This window comes from Oxyura jamaicensis, chromosome 18 (genome assembly GCF_011077185.1).
Source record: "Oxyura jamaicensis isolate SHBP4307 breed ruddy duck chromosome 18, BPBGC_Ojam_1.0, whole genome shotgun sequence".
NCBI classification, from domain to species: Eukaryota; Metazoa; Chordata; class Aves; order Anseriformes; family Anatidae; genus Oxyura; species Oxyura jamaicensis.
Window position 1 is genome coordinate 10,203,213 of NC_048910.1, and position 18,640 is coordinate 10,221,852.

The 18,640-nt window shown below is 55.8% G+C and overlaps 1 protein-coding gene and 1 long non-coding RNA gene across 3 annotated transcripts; one reads left to right on the plus strand and one right to left on the minus strand.

Moving 5' to 3' along the window:
• Positions 1 to 1,899: 1,899 nt before the first annotated feature.
• Positions 1,900 to 13,947, minus strand: FAM20A (FAM20A golgi associated secretory pathway pseudokinase). 2 transcript variants are annotated; one of them, XM_035342595.1, is made up of 11 exons: positions 13,437 to 13,944; positions 8,453 to 8,637; positions 8,032 to 8,082; positions 7,742 to 7,820; positions 7,314 to 7,406; positions 6,392 to 6,507; positions 5,899 to 6,079; positions 5,425 to 5,534; positions 4,975 to 5,056; positions 4,838 to 4,897; positions 1,900 to 2,483 (listed from the first exon to the last, which is right to left on the minus strand). In XM_035342595.1, exons 1-11 carry the CDS (start codon positions 13,763 to 13,765, stop codon positions 2,219 to 2,221), a joined length of 1,551 nt encoding a protein of 516 aa, XP_035198486.1. In that variant the 5' UTR covers positions 13,766 to 13,944; the 3' UTR covers positions 1,900 to 2,218. The 2 variants fall into 2 exon arrangements, with proteins under 2 accessions (XP_035198486.1, XP_035198487.1); XM_035342596.1 differs by lacking the exon at positions 1,900 to 2,483 and adding an exon at positions 4,202 to 4,543 and having other exon boundaries at positions 4,831 to 4,897; positions 13,437 to 13,947.
• LOC118175930 lies at positions 12,966 to 15,633 on the plus strand. The gene is made up of 2 exons (XR_004755200.1): positions 12,966 to 13,088; positions 14,361 to 15,633. It is a non-coding gene; the product is annotated as an uncharacterized LOC118175930 (long non-coding RNA).
• The last annotated feature ends 3,007 nt before the right edge of the window (positions 15,634 to 18,640 follow it).

The following is an 18,640-nucleotide window of genomic DNA, read 5'->3' on the forward strand; positions in this document are numbered from 1 at the left end:
GCTCCCATCTCTGCATGTCCTTAGGGAAAGTTTTGAACACGTGAAAAATAATCATTAATGAGATGCAGTGTACAGACAGTGGAGGGGGAAAAATTAGAGGGGGTAGGTTTCACTCTGTGATGAAGTAGGAAAATGTTTGAGAAGTGGAATCTGACCGAAAGCAGCTCAAACTGGACGTGTTTTGAATCTGGTTCTGAGAAATCTATCAAAACCTATCACACTTTCAAGAAACATTAAGGAGCTACCCTGTAAGGAAGAACACAGATAATAAGGAAGAAACCCTGCAACCCCTGTTAGCGTAACAACCATTAAAATATCCGTGTTTCCTTCATCTTAGCCTTCCTTTGTCCCATTCCCTTGATATTTTTTTAAAAAGGTTGAAAGCGGATTTTTTTTTTTTTAATTAAAATGAGACTTTTTAGAACTAACTTTTCCAGTCTTATAACTTTAAATATGAAGTTACCTTCTGCAGCGGTAGCCCCTGCATAGCGCTGTTCAAATTAGTTTGGGGTTTGTCATCTGCTTTACGAGCGCAGCAAGTCACCAGCAGAGGGAGAAGCAACTTAGCGAATACAGCTGTACTGCCACAGCATGCTGAGAGGGAGTCAGGGCAGGCTAAGAAGAGCCAGGTGTGATGGTCTTGTTTGGTTGCTTTTGTGTGTTTTTTCTTTTCCTGACCTTTGTGGCTTCAGAATATCAGCCCACTCTGCTAAGCACAAACACTCCAAGCTTCCTTGCTCATAAAAATGTGCAGAACAGGCACCTGTACTCAAATTTTATCTTCGTATTAAAATTACATCTACACTTCCTTCTGTAGCTTTACAGGTAGTCGACTGCAGATTTACTGTGGGGAGGGATTGGGTTTCAATACGGTTCCCTGTGAAAAACAGTGGTGGCCAAACAAGCTCTGTGACTTCCTTACATGCTGCAGGCACTTACTGCCAGCGTCACCCAGCTCTTGTTAGGTTGGGCAAAATTCCAGCCTACGTGAAGCAGCTTGCTGTGAACCTGAGGGGTCTGCCTTGCTGATGATGGCTTTTGTTTAACTTAAAGGTTAGTTTAGAATGAGCTTCTAGCAGATTGATTGTTTCTTTTTTCTCCCCTTAAGGATGATAAATTATCAACAACCCTCTCAACGACTTTCCCTAGGCTGCCAAAAAGCTCGGAGTAATCCTTCTCGACCAGTTAAAGCAAAAAGCTATTAAAGAGAGCTTCAGTAATCAAACCCTTTGTAAGCCTCGTCCTTGGGAGTCAAGGGGAAAACTGCAAATTGAAAGATCTCTGATAACTCCCTCCCTACTCTTTTTTTGGTCTTTAGTTCCTATTGCATCTCCTCAAAATAAGCAGAGATAAGGGCAGGGGAGACTGTTTATGGTTTCCATTTTATATATATTTTTTTAGGGAATTCTGGTAACTTGAATGACTTCAAAGTTATGAGAAGGTGACCTGTGAAGGAGCCCTCTGCTTTGGCAAGATGTTTATTTACTGGAAGTGGGTGTCATCGTGAATTGTAAATACAGTCCTGTGTTTCTGAGCTGTTTGATTTTTTTTTTTTTTTTTAATTATTTTTAACAGGGCTGTACTCCGTGGGGTCAAGGGCAATACATATCTGCCTTTCTGCTATAACCCTGCCTGGTTCTTCCACCCACGGGGCAGGTAGAAATAGAAGTGGTTTTCCTGCCTTGGGGGGCAGAAGGCTTCTGGGCACCATGCACGGATCGAAGCAGAGCGGGTCAATCGCTTTCTGTTGGAGACCAAGAGGCAAGGGACAGGTCTGATGGTGAGTGCCCTGCAGACGTGCTTGAGGCTGGCCGTGGTGAATTGGTGTCACCTCATCTCAGAGTGGTTGGTGAAGTAAGGTTGCCCTTAGATACGCACTCTTGATTACAGAACACAGACTTGGTAAGAGGAAAATGCTCTTGGCATCTCTTTATTCAAGCCTCATCCTTGGATCTAGTCTGTGTCCTTCATGGCAAGGCCGAGATCCTGGGCAGGCTGAGCCACGCGTGCCCCCCAGGACACGTCCCTCCCCGGGGCGCTCACACCTCGGGGTGCCACAGCCAGGCCACAGCACAATCCTTGAAGATCTCCCAAAGAGTTTCTCCTTCCAGTCTCACAGGCAGAGGAAGCACAATTTGTAGGTGGAAATTACCAGCTATTAAAACGTGCCCCTTGCCTCACGGGGGTCTCCCCTGCCTCTGAGTGCGAGTTCAGGACTTTACGTGCTCAGCTTGGCCCTGTCCGACGTGGGAGCCCCGGGCAGCGTGGTGTCGTTGGCCACCACCCTGCCTTCTCCGTAGGTGTCTATGCATTTCCTCACAGCCCTCAGGATGAGCTGCAGCCGCCTGTCCAGAGCCAAGAGATGGGGCTCGGTGAGGACGGGTGCCAGGGGGTCCTGCAGGAGCGATTCCCTCATCACGTCGCTGAGCCGGTACTCAGGCTCCGCCAAGAGCTGCAGTCGCAACCACGTCATCCGCTTTATTCTGGAAGGAGAAGAAATCAGACAGCCTAACAGGAGCCTTTTGCATCCTAGCGAGAACCAGCTGTCTTATCAGTAACACAGCCATGTTCCCAAAGATATTTATGGGGCAGAGGGAGAGGTAAAATGAAGAGGCATATCTTAGCTGGTTGTGAACGAGGAAAAGTCTCCTGTCAAAACTGAGCAAAAAGAGATTATCTTCTGGAGCTGACCTAAAGGACATCTCACCTGAAGAGGGACTGAGACTTAAATATTTCCCTTTGACGGAAAGCAGGATGAAAAGCTATAATTTTGGAACACTTCTGGGACTGAAACTAAATATTCTGAAATTATTTACTTAATCCTCAGCAAAAACCTTTTGATTTCAGCATCTCTATTACTGAAATCCATCGGCGATTTTAATTATTGCCTTTTAAATTTCTGAAAAGCTGCAGCCCATGTTTGTGGAACCAGTCCCACTTAGCTGGGATTTTCAGATGGCAAAAGGCGCAGCCAGGAGCATTTCAGCCAGGTGCAGAAATTGCCCTCGCATGCCTGTTATTTACCCAGGCCGTCCATCAGTACCAGCTCGCTGCCACTGTGCCATGCTCTGGGGAGCCACACGAGGCACCACGGCCGGCTGCCACCAGGACAGGTGCCTTAAATTGTGCTCACGGGCCTGCCTGGTGTGTGTGATCCAGATGAGGCCACAAAAATGGACTGGCCCGGTGCTAAGCCCAGCTCGCCGTCGGAGCGTGCAGCTCTGCTGCTGCCGGAGGAGCCCTGTGCGGTCCCTCCCGGCGAGGGGTGACCCCTGGAGCTGCTGTGGGTAAACACCAGCTGTGTTTGCTCTGCGATGGCGCTCGGAGGTGGAGAACGGGGTAGTCTGACCCTGCAGGGAACAGCTCTTTTAATGCTCTAACAGTTGCATAAGAAATTGGCAGAAGGTGGAAGGGAGCGCGGGATGGAAAGCCTGCCACCAGCTCCTCTCCCCTCCTGCACAAGCCCTCCACCGTGCTGAAGATTTGACCCAGAGCTTTCTAGGGACCTTCTCAGCCAAGAAGATGCATGTGCCAGATTAACTGGGGGCTGTTTTCAGGCTTATCTGCTCCTTGTTTGGGGCTTTGACTCAGGAAAGGGACCACCTCTTACTGCACGGCTGCATTTGTGCCGCTTTCTGTACTTGGGAGCAGACACGTGGAGAGCACAGACACATCGGTGACCTCTAGACTTAAAAAAACCTTTCCACTTCTTTCCAAACATTTTTGGATGCTCCCCCACACCGAATGGATCGGCTGGTCCAGGAAATAAGGTTTTGTGCGGCTCCCTCAGGCAGCACGAGTCACTTTTACGTTGTTCTGGGCCAGAGCTGGCTTATTAAAAGGTGCGACTTGCAGGGCTTCTTACTGCTGCCACCAGGAGCACTAAATTAAGGACAGCTTCTGGGGGGTGGATCTGGATGAATAGGAAGGATCTGACCTGTGGCTAGTACTGTTAGGTCAAATTAAGAGGCAGAGTTAATTTGAACCTCGCAAAACAGGAGTTCAGGAGAAGGATTCACTGAGAGCCTGCAATTACAAATGAAAAGTCTCGCTAGGTGCAAATAGCAGTTTTTAAAATTAGATCTGTAATACAAACGTAGGGGGGAGAGAGTGCAATTACCGCCCCGAGGTTTAGCTGGAGCAGGTACAGCAAGGAAATAGGTTGGGCATCTCCTAAAGAGAAACCACGGGGAAGAGCAGCTGTTTTCCTGCCTCTGTAATTTAACTTTCAGCTGTTGATTTATGTGAATTAATAAAGGGGCAGCAAAGATAGGATTCAAACAGTAAAACTGATGAGCTTCTCCGTAGTGCCATGGGAAGAAACCTGATAAACTACCAAAGCTTTTGGATGGAGATTTCTGAGCTTCGTGTCGGGTAAATAGCACCTCACGTTGATGGGCTGGGAAGTGCTGGGCGATGGCTGGAAGGGATCAGTCCAGCAGAATAAGCAGCAAAAACCCTTCCATGTGCAAGACCAATGCTTCAGTGGGCATTCAAGCATCTTACACTTGCCTGCTGCTCTTCAAGGCAGTTGTTCACAGGGATTTGAGAAGCTCACCTGGGCTTTAGGGTTATTTAGGGGACTCTCAGGGGAAAGGGTCCATCAGTAAGGAGTGTGGAAAGGATGGTGGTACGATGCTGCCTGCAGCACAACAGAGCTTAATGCTGATATAAAAGCTTAATTCCCATTTTGGGGACATCTGGTGGCTTCCATGGTCTGGTGTTCGGTTGGCCTCCTCAGCTGGGGTTATGGGGGGAGCTGGGGTGCTGCTGGGGGCCCCAGACCGGGTGGGGGGACACCGATGTGTCCAGGAAGGACAACGAAGCTGGCACTTACATGCAGCACTGGGTGAGCGGGGCCAGGATGGAGGTTTCGTCATGGGAATGCCGCCCAAACCTGCGGGTAAGGAGAGAGCTCAGCATGGTGCCGCCTGCCCCAGCCCTCCCTGCCTGCCCCCTTCCTCCCAGCCTCACCCCCTGGCGTTGTCCAGGTGCAAGAGGAAGCCATCGTCCCCAAACTTGGTGAACATCTCGTAGTGGTGGCGGTCCATGTTCCCTGGTAAAGGGGAGACACAGGAGCAGAGTTTCCCTTGCAAGCGCACAAATGATTTTCCTACCCTGCATTTTCTTTCTGATCTGTGTGAAATGCTCACTGGAAGTGTCTGAGACACTCGGAGCTGCTGCCCTGCTCCCCTGGAGCCCCCTGGAGCTGACCGGGATGGGTCTGGGGCTGCCCCGTGCCTGCTCACCATTAGGGGCTGCCTTGTCTGGCAGTGGGGAGGCGAGGCAGCCCGCGGGCATGCTCCCAAACCCTCCCTGGAGCAGCAGGGATGGCTCCAGGAAACCCTGCATTGGGGCAAGGAGGATAGAGTGCTGCTGAAGGCCCTCGTGGAAAGAAGAATGTCGTTGCCCCGTCCATCCTACCTATTAGGAAGTCAAATATGGCCATGTCGATGATGTTCAGCAGCCGGTTGCCGCTGCTGTAGGGGTAGATCTCCTTCACGGTGTCGCAGTAGAGCGGATTCACCTCCCACCTGCAGGAGACCGAGGGGAAGGGGGGACGCAGTCAGTGGTGCCCCAACAGCCCCCAAAGCCACCTCCTGTGTGGAGAGGTGCGATGGACGCCTTGGCCTGCTGCTGGAGCCACGTCTCTGCCAGGCAGGGAGGCCACGGAGTGCAGGCCGCACCGGTCACTAAAGAAAATAGATCAGGCTGAAGAGGCCCAGTGACCGAGGTTATTAGGCTGAACAGGCCTAGATGGACCCGATGGGCTTTGCAGGTCCCTCCCAGCTGGAGCTGCTCCCTCCTATTCACTGAGTGCCCGCCCGCGTCCTGCACGTTCTCCTCCCTGCGCCCCCTGAAACGCAGATATGGAAGCAGCAGCATTTACCCACTTACTCCTCTTTTCCGTCAAATGAGTAGGACCGGATCCAGGGGTTTGGGATGGAGAGTCGTGGTGCCAGGTTGAGGGAGGGCAGGAAGGCGGAGAGGGACCCTTCCAGGAGGTGGGGGTTCCCGCACACCGCGTACTCCGTCTTGCACATGTAGGGGCACTTGGCGAAGAAGCAGACATTGCTGGCTGCAGGGAACAGAGGAGAGCTGGGGAAAGGTGCTGAGGGATGCAGGAGGCTGCAGAGGAGCCCGGACTGACCCCAGCCCCATCACGCGATGGGTACTGGGCATCTCTAACCATAAAATGGATGTGAACTGCCAAATCGTGCAGGATGCCTGCATTTTAGTCAATGGACAGACCTCACGAAGGGAATGGCTGGGAAAAGCAGGCAGATAAGAGAGCTCAACTCTGTTCCTGCACAGCAGCACAAATTGCTCTTCCACCCACCAGGCCCGAGCCGCCCGCAGCCCCAGCTCACGCAGCCGAGCGCTCGCCTACCTGGCGAGACGAAGAAGACGCTCTGCAGGACTTCGTTCTTGGTGACCTCCAGGATCTCCTTGGTGACATTGATCAACCTCCCGACGGTGGGGGGCACCCGGCGGAAATCCAGGATCCTGCGCGGGGAAAGGGACGTGAGTGCACCGGATGGCAAGGCAGGGCGGCAGACACCGCCTGCATCCCTCCCATTCACAAACCATTGGTCTTCATCCCCCTGCTTCTGCAGTGACTGCACCCAAATGGATTTTCCCCCCTGGCTTCTTTCTAGCAAATAGTCAGGATCATTTTACCCTCTGCAATAAAACGAGGCTGAGTTTTATTCTGGTATGTTAATAGCTGTTGCCTGGGACAATCTGGATGCTCTCCAGGATTTGTGTCTTTTCCCTAACCAGTTGCTCCTGTCTCCTTGCGTGCCAGCTGTGTCTTTTGGGAGGCAGAAGTGCCCTAAGGGCCTTTCTGCGATGTGGGTTCTGAGCATCAAGGCACTGACCAGTGCAATGCAGTCAGGACGGATCTGGGAGGAGGTGAGGGGGCTCACCCTGCTCAGAGGGGCTCACTCCCAGTTGCTCCATCTCACAGTCTTTAAAAAATTAGGGCCTGGGGCAGGAAGACATTCATGTCTGAGAATGGAAAACTTCTGCTGATTGCTGAGTCAGCACCACCGGGCGAAACAGCTGATGCTGTGCCCTGTTCCTTGGGCAATGTCCTCTGCTTCCGAGAAGCAGTCTAGCTGCAGCCTGCTCGGCCCCTTCCAGCCTGCTCCCCCAGGCAAAGGTGTGTCCTGGGCTTCTGCTGGGGACTATTCCCAAACAATGCACCAGCTCCCACCACGGTGCTTGCAGAGCAGCCGCTGCTCTCTGACTCAGCAGCTCAGCAGGGCTCAGCACGGCTCCAAGCAGGCACAGCACCTGGTAGCTCATACCTGTCAAGGTGGAAGGCAGCGATCTCTGCATTGTGCCGCTGGAAGTCGACGAAGTAGAAGAAATCCTCGGGTGTCTCTTCCTCGCGCTTCTGCCTGGAAGAGATCAGGGGATGAACACAGGGCGAGCACGCGGAGCTGTGTGCCCAGCTCCCAGGCAGATGCAGGGCACCCTGGGGAATCCAGGGAGATACGAGGGAAAACAGCCCCTCGGGGAAGGGATGCACAGTCCCTAGTGGAAAAACAGCCAGCTGATGGGAGAAAAGCACCCTGAGGTCCTCTCGCTGCCCTCTCTGAATGAGCTCCTGTGCCCACTGCTCATTGTGTGGTGCTTCCCAGCTGGGTGATGCTGATAAATCCACTGTGGTTCAGCTCCTTGCTTGGTGGCTGAGAGAGGCTGCTGGGGGAGGCACTGGGGGGCTCTGCCTTACCTCATGGGCTTGAACATGGCTTTCCCGAAGTCCTGGAACCTGAGGACTAGCTTCAGGTGCACGCCGCTGGGCTTCACGACTGGGGAGGAAATTAAACTGGCTTAAATTGGAGGGCGAGGGGCTTGGCACTGCCTGGCAAAAGGCATCTTCGCCAAGGGTAGGGCAGAGGAGCTGGAAAGGGAGGGGGGTCCCAGTGTCACCCTGCCCAGCTGGGTGAAGTGAAGGATGACATGAGGGGATGTTCGGAGTGGACTGGTGGGGACAGCGGGGACCCGAGGGGATTCACTCACTCTGGCTGCAGTCGCAGGCTCCCAGCAGAGCTTTCTCGTCCTGGCTGTAGTCTGCAAGGACAGGAGGAGCAGTGAGGAAGGGGCCGTGCAGGGCTCGCCCTCCTGCTGCCCACCCCCTGCACGATCACAGCTCCCTGCAGCCTGTCAGGATGAGCTGCAATGCAACAAGCCAACAGTGTGGCAAAGAAATCCACCAAAAATCCTGGAGAAATGACCCTGTCCCAGCCCCTTCTCCCATCTCAAGGCAAAGCAACAACAACCACACAGCACAAAACCCACAGGAAAGCCAGCGCAGGGCTCGGGGCATCCCCCAGCAGGACGAATCCCCCTGCCCTGGTGGCAGAAGAGAACCTGGCGGGGCTGGAGCCACCAACCCCGGGTGCAGGGCCTGTCCCCGTCCCCATGCTGGGACTCAGCTCACCGGCACTGACGGTGGAGAAGTCCCGCATGTCCCGGAGCAGCCTGCTGACGGCGGGGCTGGAGCGAGGGTAGAGCCCATCGCGGCTGATGCCCAGGTGGAACTGCAGCCAGCTGGCCTCTGGCCGCAGCGGCAGCAGCGTGGCTGGGGACGTCAGGTTGAGCTCCTCCCTGTACAGCTTGTGTCTCCTGCAAGACAGCAGGAGTGGGGTGATGAGGACGAGCTGCAGGATGGAAATCCTCTGTGCTGGGGGGGGGGGATTGCAGTCTTATGGGGTGGGTATGGTGCTGCTCGAGGGGAAACTGAGGCAGGGGGCTGGCTGCAGCGTGCCCCAGGCCTCAGCAATGCTCTGTAGCTCCCAGCACATCTCTGGAGGCTCTGGGAAAAGTCCCTGGTGGACACAGGACCCAAGAAGCCCTGTTGTCTTCTCCTCACTCCGTCAGGACCAAGAGGGCCATCAGGGATGCCTGGCGCTAACCCAGGACTCCAGCAGAGCCAGAGGCAGGCTGTGTGATGGGGAAATGTCTGGAGCTGGGGTTGGGGTGTGACAGGGATGGCTGGGGGCTTGGCTGCTCCGTGAGGTGTCTGGAGAGCCTGGGAGAACAACAGGGGCTTGTCCTCCACAGAGGATTTTCTTTACCATCACTACGTCTATGCCAGAGCTTTTTCCTGAGCCCGGAGATCCCAGGCAGCAGGGCTGGCACGTTAGGAAAATCTTTGGGGTATGAAATTGCCTCCTGAGGGCCTGCGGCCTGTGCTCTGGTGAGCAGGGAGGCTGGAGGCCTCCTGGCAGCATCCTGCCCAGGACCTCTTAAATTCGGGTTTGAAGCCAGCTCTGTCCTGGAGGATGGAGCACTGGGGGCCTCCCGGGTGCCACAACAAACCCAGGAGATCTCCACAAGCCACCAGCATTTCCCTCACGTTCGGCACACCGGCGGTTTGGCCCCAAACTTTGCTAAACTACCACCAAATGTCACTCATCCACCTGGCAGAGGACACAGCGTTAGTTTCTCATTAACGCCGGCAGAGCCTGCAAATACAGGCCTGACGGGGAAATCGAAGTCTGGTTTGCTCTGAAAGCGCCGAGACACAGCAGGGAGGGCAAACAGGGGGCTGATAACGAGTGGTTCATTAACCCGGGGCCCGGGACGGAGCTGGTGGAGGCGAGGAGGTGCCAAGAGCCTCTATCCCTGAGCAGGGCAGGAGGCACTGGGTTTTGTGGGGCTGTCCCATCTTTGGTGGGGTTGTCCCATCTGCCTTCGTCACCCAAGCACATCTGGTGGTGACACCACGAGGTGCCTCCTGGTGCTGAGGGACCCCTCCCGGTACCAGCTGGGGAGAACTGGAGGGAAGGGAGGGATGTGGCAACCCCTGCAGCAAGCAGGGGGTCAGGGCGGCCCGTTCCCTCTCCAAATTTGTGTTGGGATTTCGGGTCAGTGGGACCAGGCCAGCCAGAGGCATGCGGCCATGTGCACGCTAGCCAGCATGCATCCCCCGACCGGGACAGAAAAGACCCTGGTGTCCGTTTTGGGGAATGACTCAGGAATTTTCCCCAAGGGAATTTCCCTGCCCGAATATTTTACCATATTTGCTCTCCCGCTCCCATGCAGGCAGCCTGTTCCCCCCTGGGTGGCGGTGAGCAACACATTACTGATGGGGAAAAAATGCAGCAGTTGGGCAAGGGAAGGCAGCTCGCAGCCGGCAGCTCTGGCCACAGCATGCAGTGGGCACGGTGCTGCAGGGCCCGCGGCCCCCTACAAGCCTTGAAACCCAAAACACGGCTCCCTCAGCCTCTCCTGTCCCTCCAGGATTCCAGAAATATTTCCCTTTCAGAACAGAGCTCTGCAAAAGACATAATAATGTTAAAAAAAAAAAAAAAAAGGTTCATTTATAGCTTGCTATAAATAGCCCCGGGGTTGCCCAGGCTTTGTGCCCAGCTGGATACAGCAGCAGAAGGCCAGGACCATGAGGGGCATGGCGTGGGGTGACACCAGGCTTGGGGTACTGGTGTCTGCTGGCCCCGGTGTCCCCGTGCCACTGGGCTCTGCGCCGTGGGCAGGGCTGACCACTTGGTCAGAGTTTGGGGCATTGGAGCTGCTCCTTCGAGGATAAAAATAAGCTCTGGAGTTTTTTAGCAGGTTGTTTTGTTTGTTTGGAAGAGGTATGGCTGTTTATTTGCTCTTCCCTTCTTGCAGCTCCACCAGGCTCAGCAGATGGTCGGCATCCTGCAGCCAGGCTCCGTTCCTCACCCAATGCCAGGGGAAGGCAACGGGACGGGCAGCAGCAAGTGCTGCATGCGGGTAGGATGCACCTTGCCGTGCTCAATCACCTCACATATCCCAACTGTGCCACATCTCAGGGCCATGCCACTGACTGGAAGAGTCCCAGACCGATTTATTCCCATCCAGCTACAAAAACGAAGGCAGTCGTGCCATGTGGTAGGTACGGGGTTGGGCTGCAGCTGGCCCCACTTGAGGGGAGCACCCGGGCACGCTGAGGGAGGTACTAGGGTCCAGGCCTAGGTGCAGAAACATTTCTATGCTTCAGAAAAGTTTCTGTGGTGCAGAAACGAGTCCCATGTCCTGTTCATGGATGGGGTGGCCGAGAGGCATTGGCTTCTGACCCTATTCTATGGATGTGTTCACATTTAGGGGCGGGCTGGGGAAGGCAGGCACAGCCCTCACCCATGTGGTGCAGCAGCTCCGCCAAACCCACAGACCAGGAGGGAAGGCCAGGGGCTCCTGGGGACACCGCTGTCACCCCTGGGCAGCCAGAGGGACGTCTCCCACAGCAGGGAGGACGCGGGCCGTGCAGTGCTTCTGGCCTCCTTGAGCCATAAATTCATCTATGCCCGCAGCAATGAGTGGTCTTACGAAACGCACCAGCCCTGGCAAGTGCCTCCTCATTCTGCGCTCAGCTTGCAGTGCCAAGGGAAGGAGAGGCTGGGTGTTAGCTCGGCCCCAGCACGTTCCCTGTTTACGATCACCATATATTTTATCTCCAAGTGGCTGAGGAGCGATCAATACGCCGCCCCCTTCTCCTTCCCAGAGGTGCAAAGCGAAGGCAAACAAGGGCACGCGGCCCCGCAGATCTCCTCCCGGCCACAGAACGGCCAAACCTCCAAGCACAAAGGCAACGTGTGGCCACGGCATCAGCGCCGAGAGCGCTTTTAAACAAAGCAGTAAATAACGGAGGGAAACGCAGCCTTCTGACCAAAGAGCAGGGGCCGTCCTGCAGGCTGGGCTGCAAATCACGCCAGCGCCGCTGCGAGCACCTGGCCTCGAGTGCTTTTCTGGTGGTGCTTAGGAAGCCTGGTAGGCTTAGGAAGCACAGGGCAGCTCCAGCCCAGCCACCACCGCATCCCCGAGGCTCTCCCCACCACTTTGTGCAACGTTTTATTTTTAGTTGCTGCTGTTTAAGCGATGAATCCAAGGGCAGCCGGCGGTGCTCCGTGCATTAACGAGTTTGCTTTTGGCTGCTGCTGCTGCTCTGCTCGGAGCTTGGCAGCTGTGCAGCGGGCACGGGAAGGGCCACGCTGGGCTCTGCCGGGACATAGTGTGTCCTGGGGCAGACGGTGGCCACATCCCCTCCTGCCCTGAGTGGTTTCAGAGCAAGGAGCAGCAGGGGATGCTGCCTGCACCCCAGCTCCCTGCCCGGCTTCTCGTGCACATTGCAAAGCCGTGTGCTCATCGCCTGCAGCCCCCCCGCCCCTCGCTGTCCCACCCAGCTGATGTAAAAATGTTTCCAGCACTGCCTCGCCCCGTCCCCAGTCACATCCCCAGCACGGGCCGGGAGGGAAGGAAGAGGCCGGTGGAGTGAGGGGAGGAGTGGGGAGGCAGGGGATGCTGGCTGCTTCCAGCTGGGACATGGGGACACGGCCGTCCCACGAGGGGTTAGGGGCAGGGGCCATGCTCAGAGCCAGTGCCCAGGGTCAGCATCCCTCGGGTGACAGCACCACGTAAGGGATGGGGATGGTGATGGGAAGTTTTCCCACGACCATGGCTGGGGCTGGGAGAGGCAGCAAGAAGAGGGCTCTGCTGGGAGAGCGGCTCGGAGCTGGGAATTGTTTTCTGGCTAAAAGTCAAAGCCTCCACTCCTTTTCTTGCAGCAGAGAAGTTGGCAAGGGGAGCAGGAGAGGGGCTGGACGGGCAGCCAGCATCCCGGCACCGCTATCGCAGACCGCAGCGCTTGCAGGGACCAGGCACCGGGACATGCAGGGCAGGAAAGGTCCCAGGCTCTGCCCCGGGCTCTGCCTGGGGGGGGGCTGTAGCTGCTTTGGGTGCTGTGGAGAAGGAAATCGGGGAGGATGCGGGGGCTGCAAGCCAGGAGAGGGACATAAAATGGGCCACCGAGAGGGTGCTGGGGGGAGCCACGGGGTGTGTGTCCAGGTAGGGGCACCTGGGTGAGGGATACCTGGGGGGTGCCCATGCAGGGAGTGGTGGAGAGGGGTGCTTGGGGAGAGGGTACCTGGAGATGGGTACCGAGAGGGGGGTGCTGGGGATGGGGTGCTGGGGATGGGTATCCGGGGATGGGTATCCAGAGACAGAGTTCCCAAAGATGGATACCTGGAGACTGGTGCCCAGAAATGGGTATCTGGAGATGGGGTTGCTGGAGATGGGTACCTGGAGATGGGGGCCAGGTACGGGTACCTGGGGATGGGAATCTGGGGAAGGGGTTCCCGGAGATGGATGCCCGGAGATGAGTGCTGGAGATGGGTGCCAGGGATGGGTGCCCAGGGATGGGCGCCAGGAGAGAGGTGCTGGGGATGGGTGCCCAGAAATGGGTGTCTGGAGATGGGATTCCTGGAGATGGGTACCCAGAGATGGGTGCCAGGGATGGGGACCAGAGATGGGGTTCCCAGAAATGGGGTTCCCAGAGATGGGTACCCAGAGATGGGTGCCGGGGCTGGATCCCCAGAACCGGACACCGGGAGCCGGGTGCCAGGGCCGGGTTTGCGGGGGCCGGGTGCCGCGGCGGCGGGACGCACCTGTTCCAGCGGGCCGCTTTCCGCCGGTAGTAGCGCAGGGCTTCGCGGGCGCCCAGCAGCGGCTCTGCGGGGCCGCGGGGCGCGGCGGCGCGGTACAGCGGGTGCCCGAAGAGGCGCCGCAGCGCGGAGGCGGCGCGGCCGCGGGGCGGCGGCGGCGGGGCGGGGGCGGCGGCGGGACGAGGGGGGCGGCAGGGGCAGCCCGGACCCCCCGCTCCCTCCGGAGCCAGCTCCCTGCGCACCCGCGGCCAGAGGTGGAAGTAGAGGTCTGCGGCCAGCAGCGCCCCGAGCAGCAGCAGCACGGCCGGCCGGTCCCGCCGCGGTCCCGGCATGGCCGGCGAAGGGAACCGGGAGGCACCCGGTTGGGGTTTATTTTTTATTTTTTGTTATTATTATTATTATTTTTTTTGGAAGGGGGGCGGTTGGAATCAGTAGCCCTGCCCCAGCCGCCGCCGCCGCCTCCTCCCGGTGCAGGACGCGGGGGGGAGCCCGAGCGGCGGAGCGGGGCGTGCGGGCACCTCGGGGCGGGGAGCGGGCAGGGCGCTGGGGGCCGGCCCCCGCCGCGGGGAGAGGCCGGGGCGGAGAGAAAGGGAGAGCGGGGGGACCGGGGAGCAGCCCCCCAAACCTCTGTCCCCATCCCCGGTCCCGTTCTCCCGAAAGCGGAGGCTGCTGGAGGGGAGCGGGGTGCGGACCCCTGGGGGTCCTGGGGGGTGCTGGAGGGCCCTGGGGAGTCCTGAGGGATGCTGGAGGGTCCTGGGGGGGGGTGCTGGAGGGTTCCGGGGAGTCCTGAGGGGTCCTGGGGGGCGCGGGGCTGGGGGCGAGGTGTGGGTGCAGAGCTGGGTGTCTGCAGGCAACCCCCTAGCTGTGCTGGGACCCCTCCACCATGCTGCTGGCACACAGCTCCCACTCGGCTTTTATTTTTGTAAGGACTTAAGAAAAAGACTCGAGGAAACTTGCCCCAGCAGTTTGCTCCGAGAGGCTCGAGGTGGGAACGTGCTGGGACGGGCTGTGGGAGCACTGGGAGCTGCTGGGGGACATCCAGAGGGCCGGAGAGCCCCGGCGTGAGGCTTGGGGGTGCCAGCACGGAGCAGGTTGAGAAGCACCAGGCCAAGGGAGGGAAATGGAGGAGAAACTGGCTGTAAACAAAGGGAACGTGACCAGACTAGCCTGGCTCCGGCGCTCTGCTGAAGGGAGAACAGAAAATAAACTGCAGAAAGAAGGAAAGTCAAGTACGTCTTCAGCTGCCTGAGAAGAGGCTCTGGGACCTGTGCTGGGATCGGGGTGTTTGGGTCATGAAAACGGGCACCCGTCAGCAGAGCTGTTGGCCAAACAAATGTCCTGGAGCCTGTGGTGCTGCTTTTATGGGAGCTGATCCCCTGGGGGGTGGCTGGAGGGCCCTTGGGGGTGCATCTGTCCCCACGCGTGCTATCGGCATGGCACAGGCTCCTGCCCGCAGCCCAGTCCCCACGAGCCCACCGAAGTGCCTTCCTGTGCCCCTCCGCCTCCCCTCCCTCTCTTCATCTTTGGATGACGCTGGTTCATATTCTGCACATCTGCCGGTTCATATTCTCCTGCAGAACTGCAATTTCAGAATTGCTCTGCTCCATTCTTCTGACACTTGAAGCTTTGAGGCTTAAGCTTTTGGGGGGCTCACTTTTTTTTTTTGTATAATACCAAGTTTTCTGTATTTTCCAGTTTGTCTGAAAGCCGTGGGCACGAACCTCAGCTGAACACGAGGGTTCAAACCATCCTCAAACCGGTGTCATAACAATCCCAATAATAAACAATGGCTTGTGAATAACAATAGGACTTTTTTTCCCCGTTTTTGTTTAAAAACAGGATTATCCAGCTGAAGTTAACAAAATCTGGAGTTCAACATGCCGGAATGAATCACCGGGAGCAAACACAGCTCCCTCAACGTGAGCCCGTTGAAAGCCTCCATTGATTCACTTTAAACTCATAGACCGACTTTGACAAACTCTCCATCAAAACTGCCTAATGCTTGTTTCGTTCGTAATCCTCTCTGAGCTGCTGCCCGCTGCTAATCTCTGCCAGAAACCACTATTAAATCTGTCCTGGTCTGCAACACTAATTCTGAGCAACTGCACCGGGAGAAAAACCATCGGCTGGGCCCGCGTCTTTGTGCTGTTTGCGTGCTCCGCAGGAAGATCGTTTAGTTTCTAATGAGACTAATTAAAAAGAAACAAAAAAAATAATAAATCGACTCCATTGATCTGTACTAAATTGAAGCCCAAAGCGGTAGTGACTGCCAGCTCTGCACGTGCTGGAATGCCAAATGATTGCTCTCATTATTATTTCAAACGTCCAAACGAGGTGCCTGTAATGCTACCAGGGCCTCAATTTATTTGGGATGGCTTTTGTCCTGGGCACAGCCTGCTCCTGCTGCCTGTTGGGGCCGATAGGTTTGTGCCTTTGGGATTTGGGATTGGCAGGACGGGGCCGTTCCTGCGGGAAGATTTCATTTGTTACCCCATTTGTTGTGCTCCCCAGGGCACTCAGACCAAGCTCCCTCTTGCCCTTGGTCCTTGCACTGATTTCAGCCTGGGTCTCCTTTGAATCTCCAACACAAGAAGCAGCGAACGAGGAAACCCCGTTTCTTGGGTCAGTGCTGGTGCTGCCTCCCCTGGGCACGGAGGTTGCGCCCTGGCACCCCGGGGTGCTCAGCCGAGCGGAGGGAGACGGGGAGATGTTCCCAAACCTAACCTGCCAAACCTGCTTTGATAGGACCCGGACAGCTAAAGAGGAATCAAATTACCATTTGGAATTGCCGTGAGATAATTGGCCTCATTTACTATTTTAAGACCGAAGAAAAGGCTCCCTCCTCCAGACAGTTGCAATGGAGAAATAGTCAGGCGTGGATGATGTCCCCAAACATATCATTAAAGCTTTAAATAAATGTGCAATGACATCCTGTGTTAAGAAGGACTTCCTTTCTATTTCGGATAGTAACCAGGAGGTCATTTGCAAAGTCATTTTTTAATAAACAGAAGATTTTCCTTTTTTTTTTTATAACAAAAGATTTTCCTTTTTTTTTTTTTTTTCTTTTTCTTTTCCTTAAAATATTGGGAAATGTATGTAATATGAATTCTTTCACACATTGCTGACTTTAAAATGATCTTCTTCAGAGATGTTCTTGCCTGCCAGAAGGTAAATGCCTCTGCCTGCCGCTCCTTCCTCTCTGCTGGAAATGCCACAGGAATGACCCAGGCCAACCCAGCTGATTGTAATGTTTGCAGAAGGGAGAAGGAGGTGAGAACTGTTCTTTTCTCCCCATCTCATTAATTACTGGGATTAAACACCAAGGCAGCCACACAACATTAGAAAAAAAAAAAAAATACAAAAAAAAAATACAAGGCAGGGAAGCCAAGTATTTGCCATTTCACTGGGAAAATGTGTCCGGGCACATCAGGATGCAGGAACGCAGCTCCGTCCTGGTCCTGGCCGCGGCTGGGCACGGGGATGAGGCTGGTACCCTCAAAATCTTGCCCCTAAAGCAGAAGAGGATCACTGGGAAAGGGCTGGCCCAGGGCCAGGGGTTTGCTCTGCACTTGGAGCTTTTAAAAAAGGTGACTGCGGTTCCTGTTCCTGGTGGGGAAGGAGAAAAGCCCACATGGAGCGGGGGAGCCTGGGGGCACGTTGAACAGCTGGAAATAGAGGTGGAGCCACGGCTTGGGCCACCCCAGGGAAAAAAAACTGGGTGATTCGTAGTGCTTCTGGCTGCAAATCTCACCTGGAGCCCTCGGAGCTGGCCACCCCCTGACCCCCTCCCACCCTCTATGCAGGTCAGGAGCTGCTAGCTCTGGCTCCTGGGTGACATCAGATGCTCATACCCTGATTTTTGGCAGGGAAGGGCCCCAGATGTGCTGTCTGCTGAGCCCCAGACTCATCCTGCTTCCCCCGCACCTTCAGCCCCCTTCTCGTGCTGCGGGAAGCATTTAGAAATGTGAAAATTGGAGAAGGTGGAAGAGGTGAGGTGCCCCAGGCACAACACCCCTGGCACTTCCCCACGGGACCCCCAGCAGCTCTCATGGGCTCGTGCCCACGTTCTCCCCCATCTCTCGTCCTGGCAGCTCCTCGAGGCTCATCCTCTTGGCCTCCACAAGCTCTCCGCTGCTCTGGGCTGGAGGGGCAGGTGGTTGCTCTCCTGTTTGGCAGCTAGCTTTCGCTCTGCTGAGCACAAACAAGTTGAAAAACCATTTGCAGTCCAGGAGAGGGCATGACGTGGCTGCCGTGTGCCAGAGCTGTTCCTGGTCTGGGTCGAGCACGGTGTTGCTTTTCCTCCTGGCCTCTCCCCCTCTGACCATCCCCGAAAGGCGGTGTGAAGGTTTGGGTGGCTGAGGCAGGATCCTGTGTCCAGGAGGGACATAGGGGTGACGAGACCCAAATCATTAAGGCTGGAAAAGACCTCCAAGGTCCTCTGGTCCAACCCTCCACTGGGACATGCGAGGTCCCAGGAGGCTCCAGTCATACTACCTGCACCAGTACCCATTCTCATCCAAAGGGCACTGACCCAGGGACCCTGAAAAAATGGGTAATGAGCTGAGCTTCTGCAGATCTTCTCATGGGGGATGCTGGTGACACCCGCTCGTGCTGCTGCCTGCCCGTGCCCTGCAGAGGGGAGGCCGTGGCGCCGTTTGTCTTGGCCACGCTGGGGTTGGCTGGAAGCGGCGCTGACCTCTTAAGCAATTCTGGGTTTTTGGCCGTCTGGCCGCTGGCTCAACTTGCGCTGAACCTCGGAGAGCTGACTTCCCAGATAGTGAAAAGAAAACAACCCTCTGCAGCCGCCCGGCTCGCTGGCCTGCGTCGCCTCTGCCGAGGAGGAAGGGAGAAGCGCGTCTGCGTCGCGAGAGGTTAAATAGCACAGCGCATTCCTCCGCTGCGAGTGGTGCTGGGCTGCATGGGCGCGTCCTTTAACCGGTACTTAGTTTATTGAATTACTTTTATTGGTAGTTAACTGTGTAATGGTCTCCAAGGAACATCTGGTGTCCATGATTTGAAAGGAATATTCTTCAAGCCCTTGCTGAGAGCAATTATTTTTGGATACCAGTGGAGGCTGTAGAGCCATTAAGAAGATAAAATGCAGATTGTTTGCAGAGGCGCGTTTTTTTTTTTTTTTTTTTTAAATTTAAATGGCTTTCAAAGAGAGGAACTTTGAGTTTTTTTTTTTTTCTATTAGCAAGCAGAGT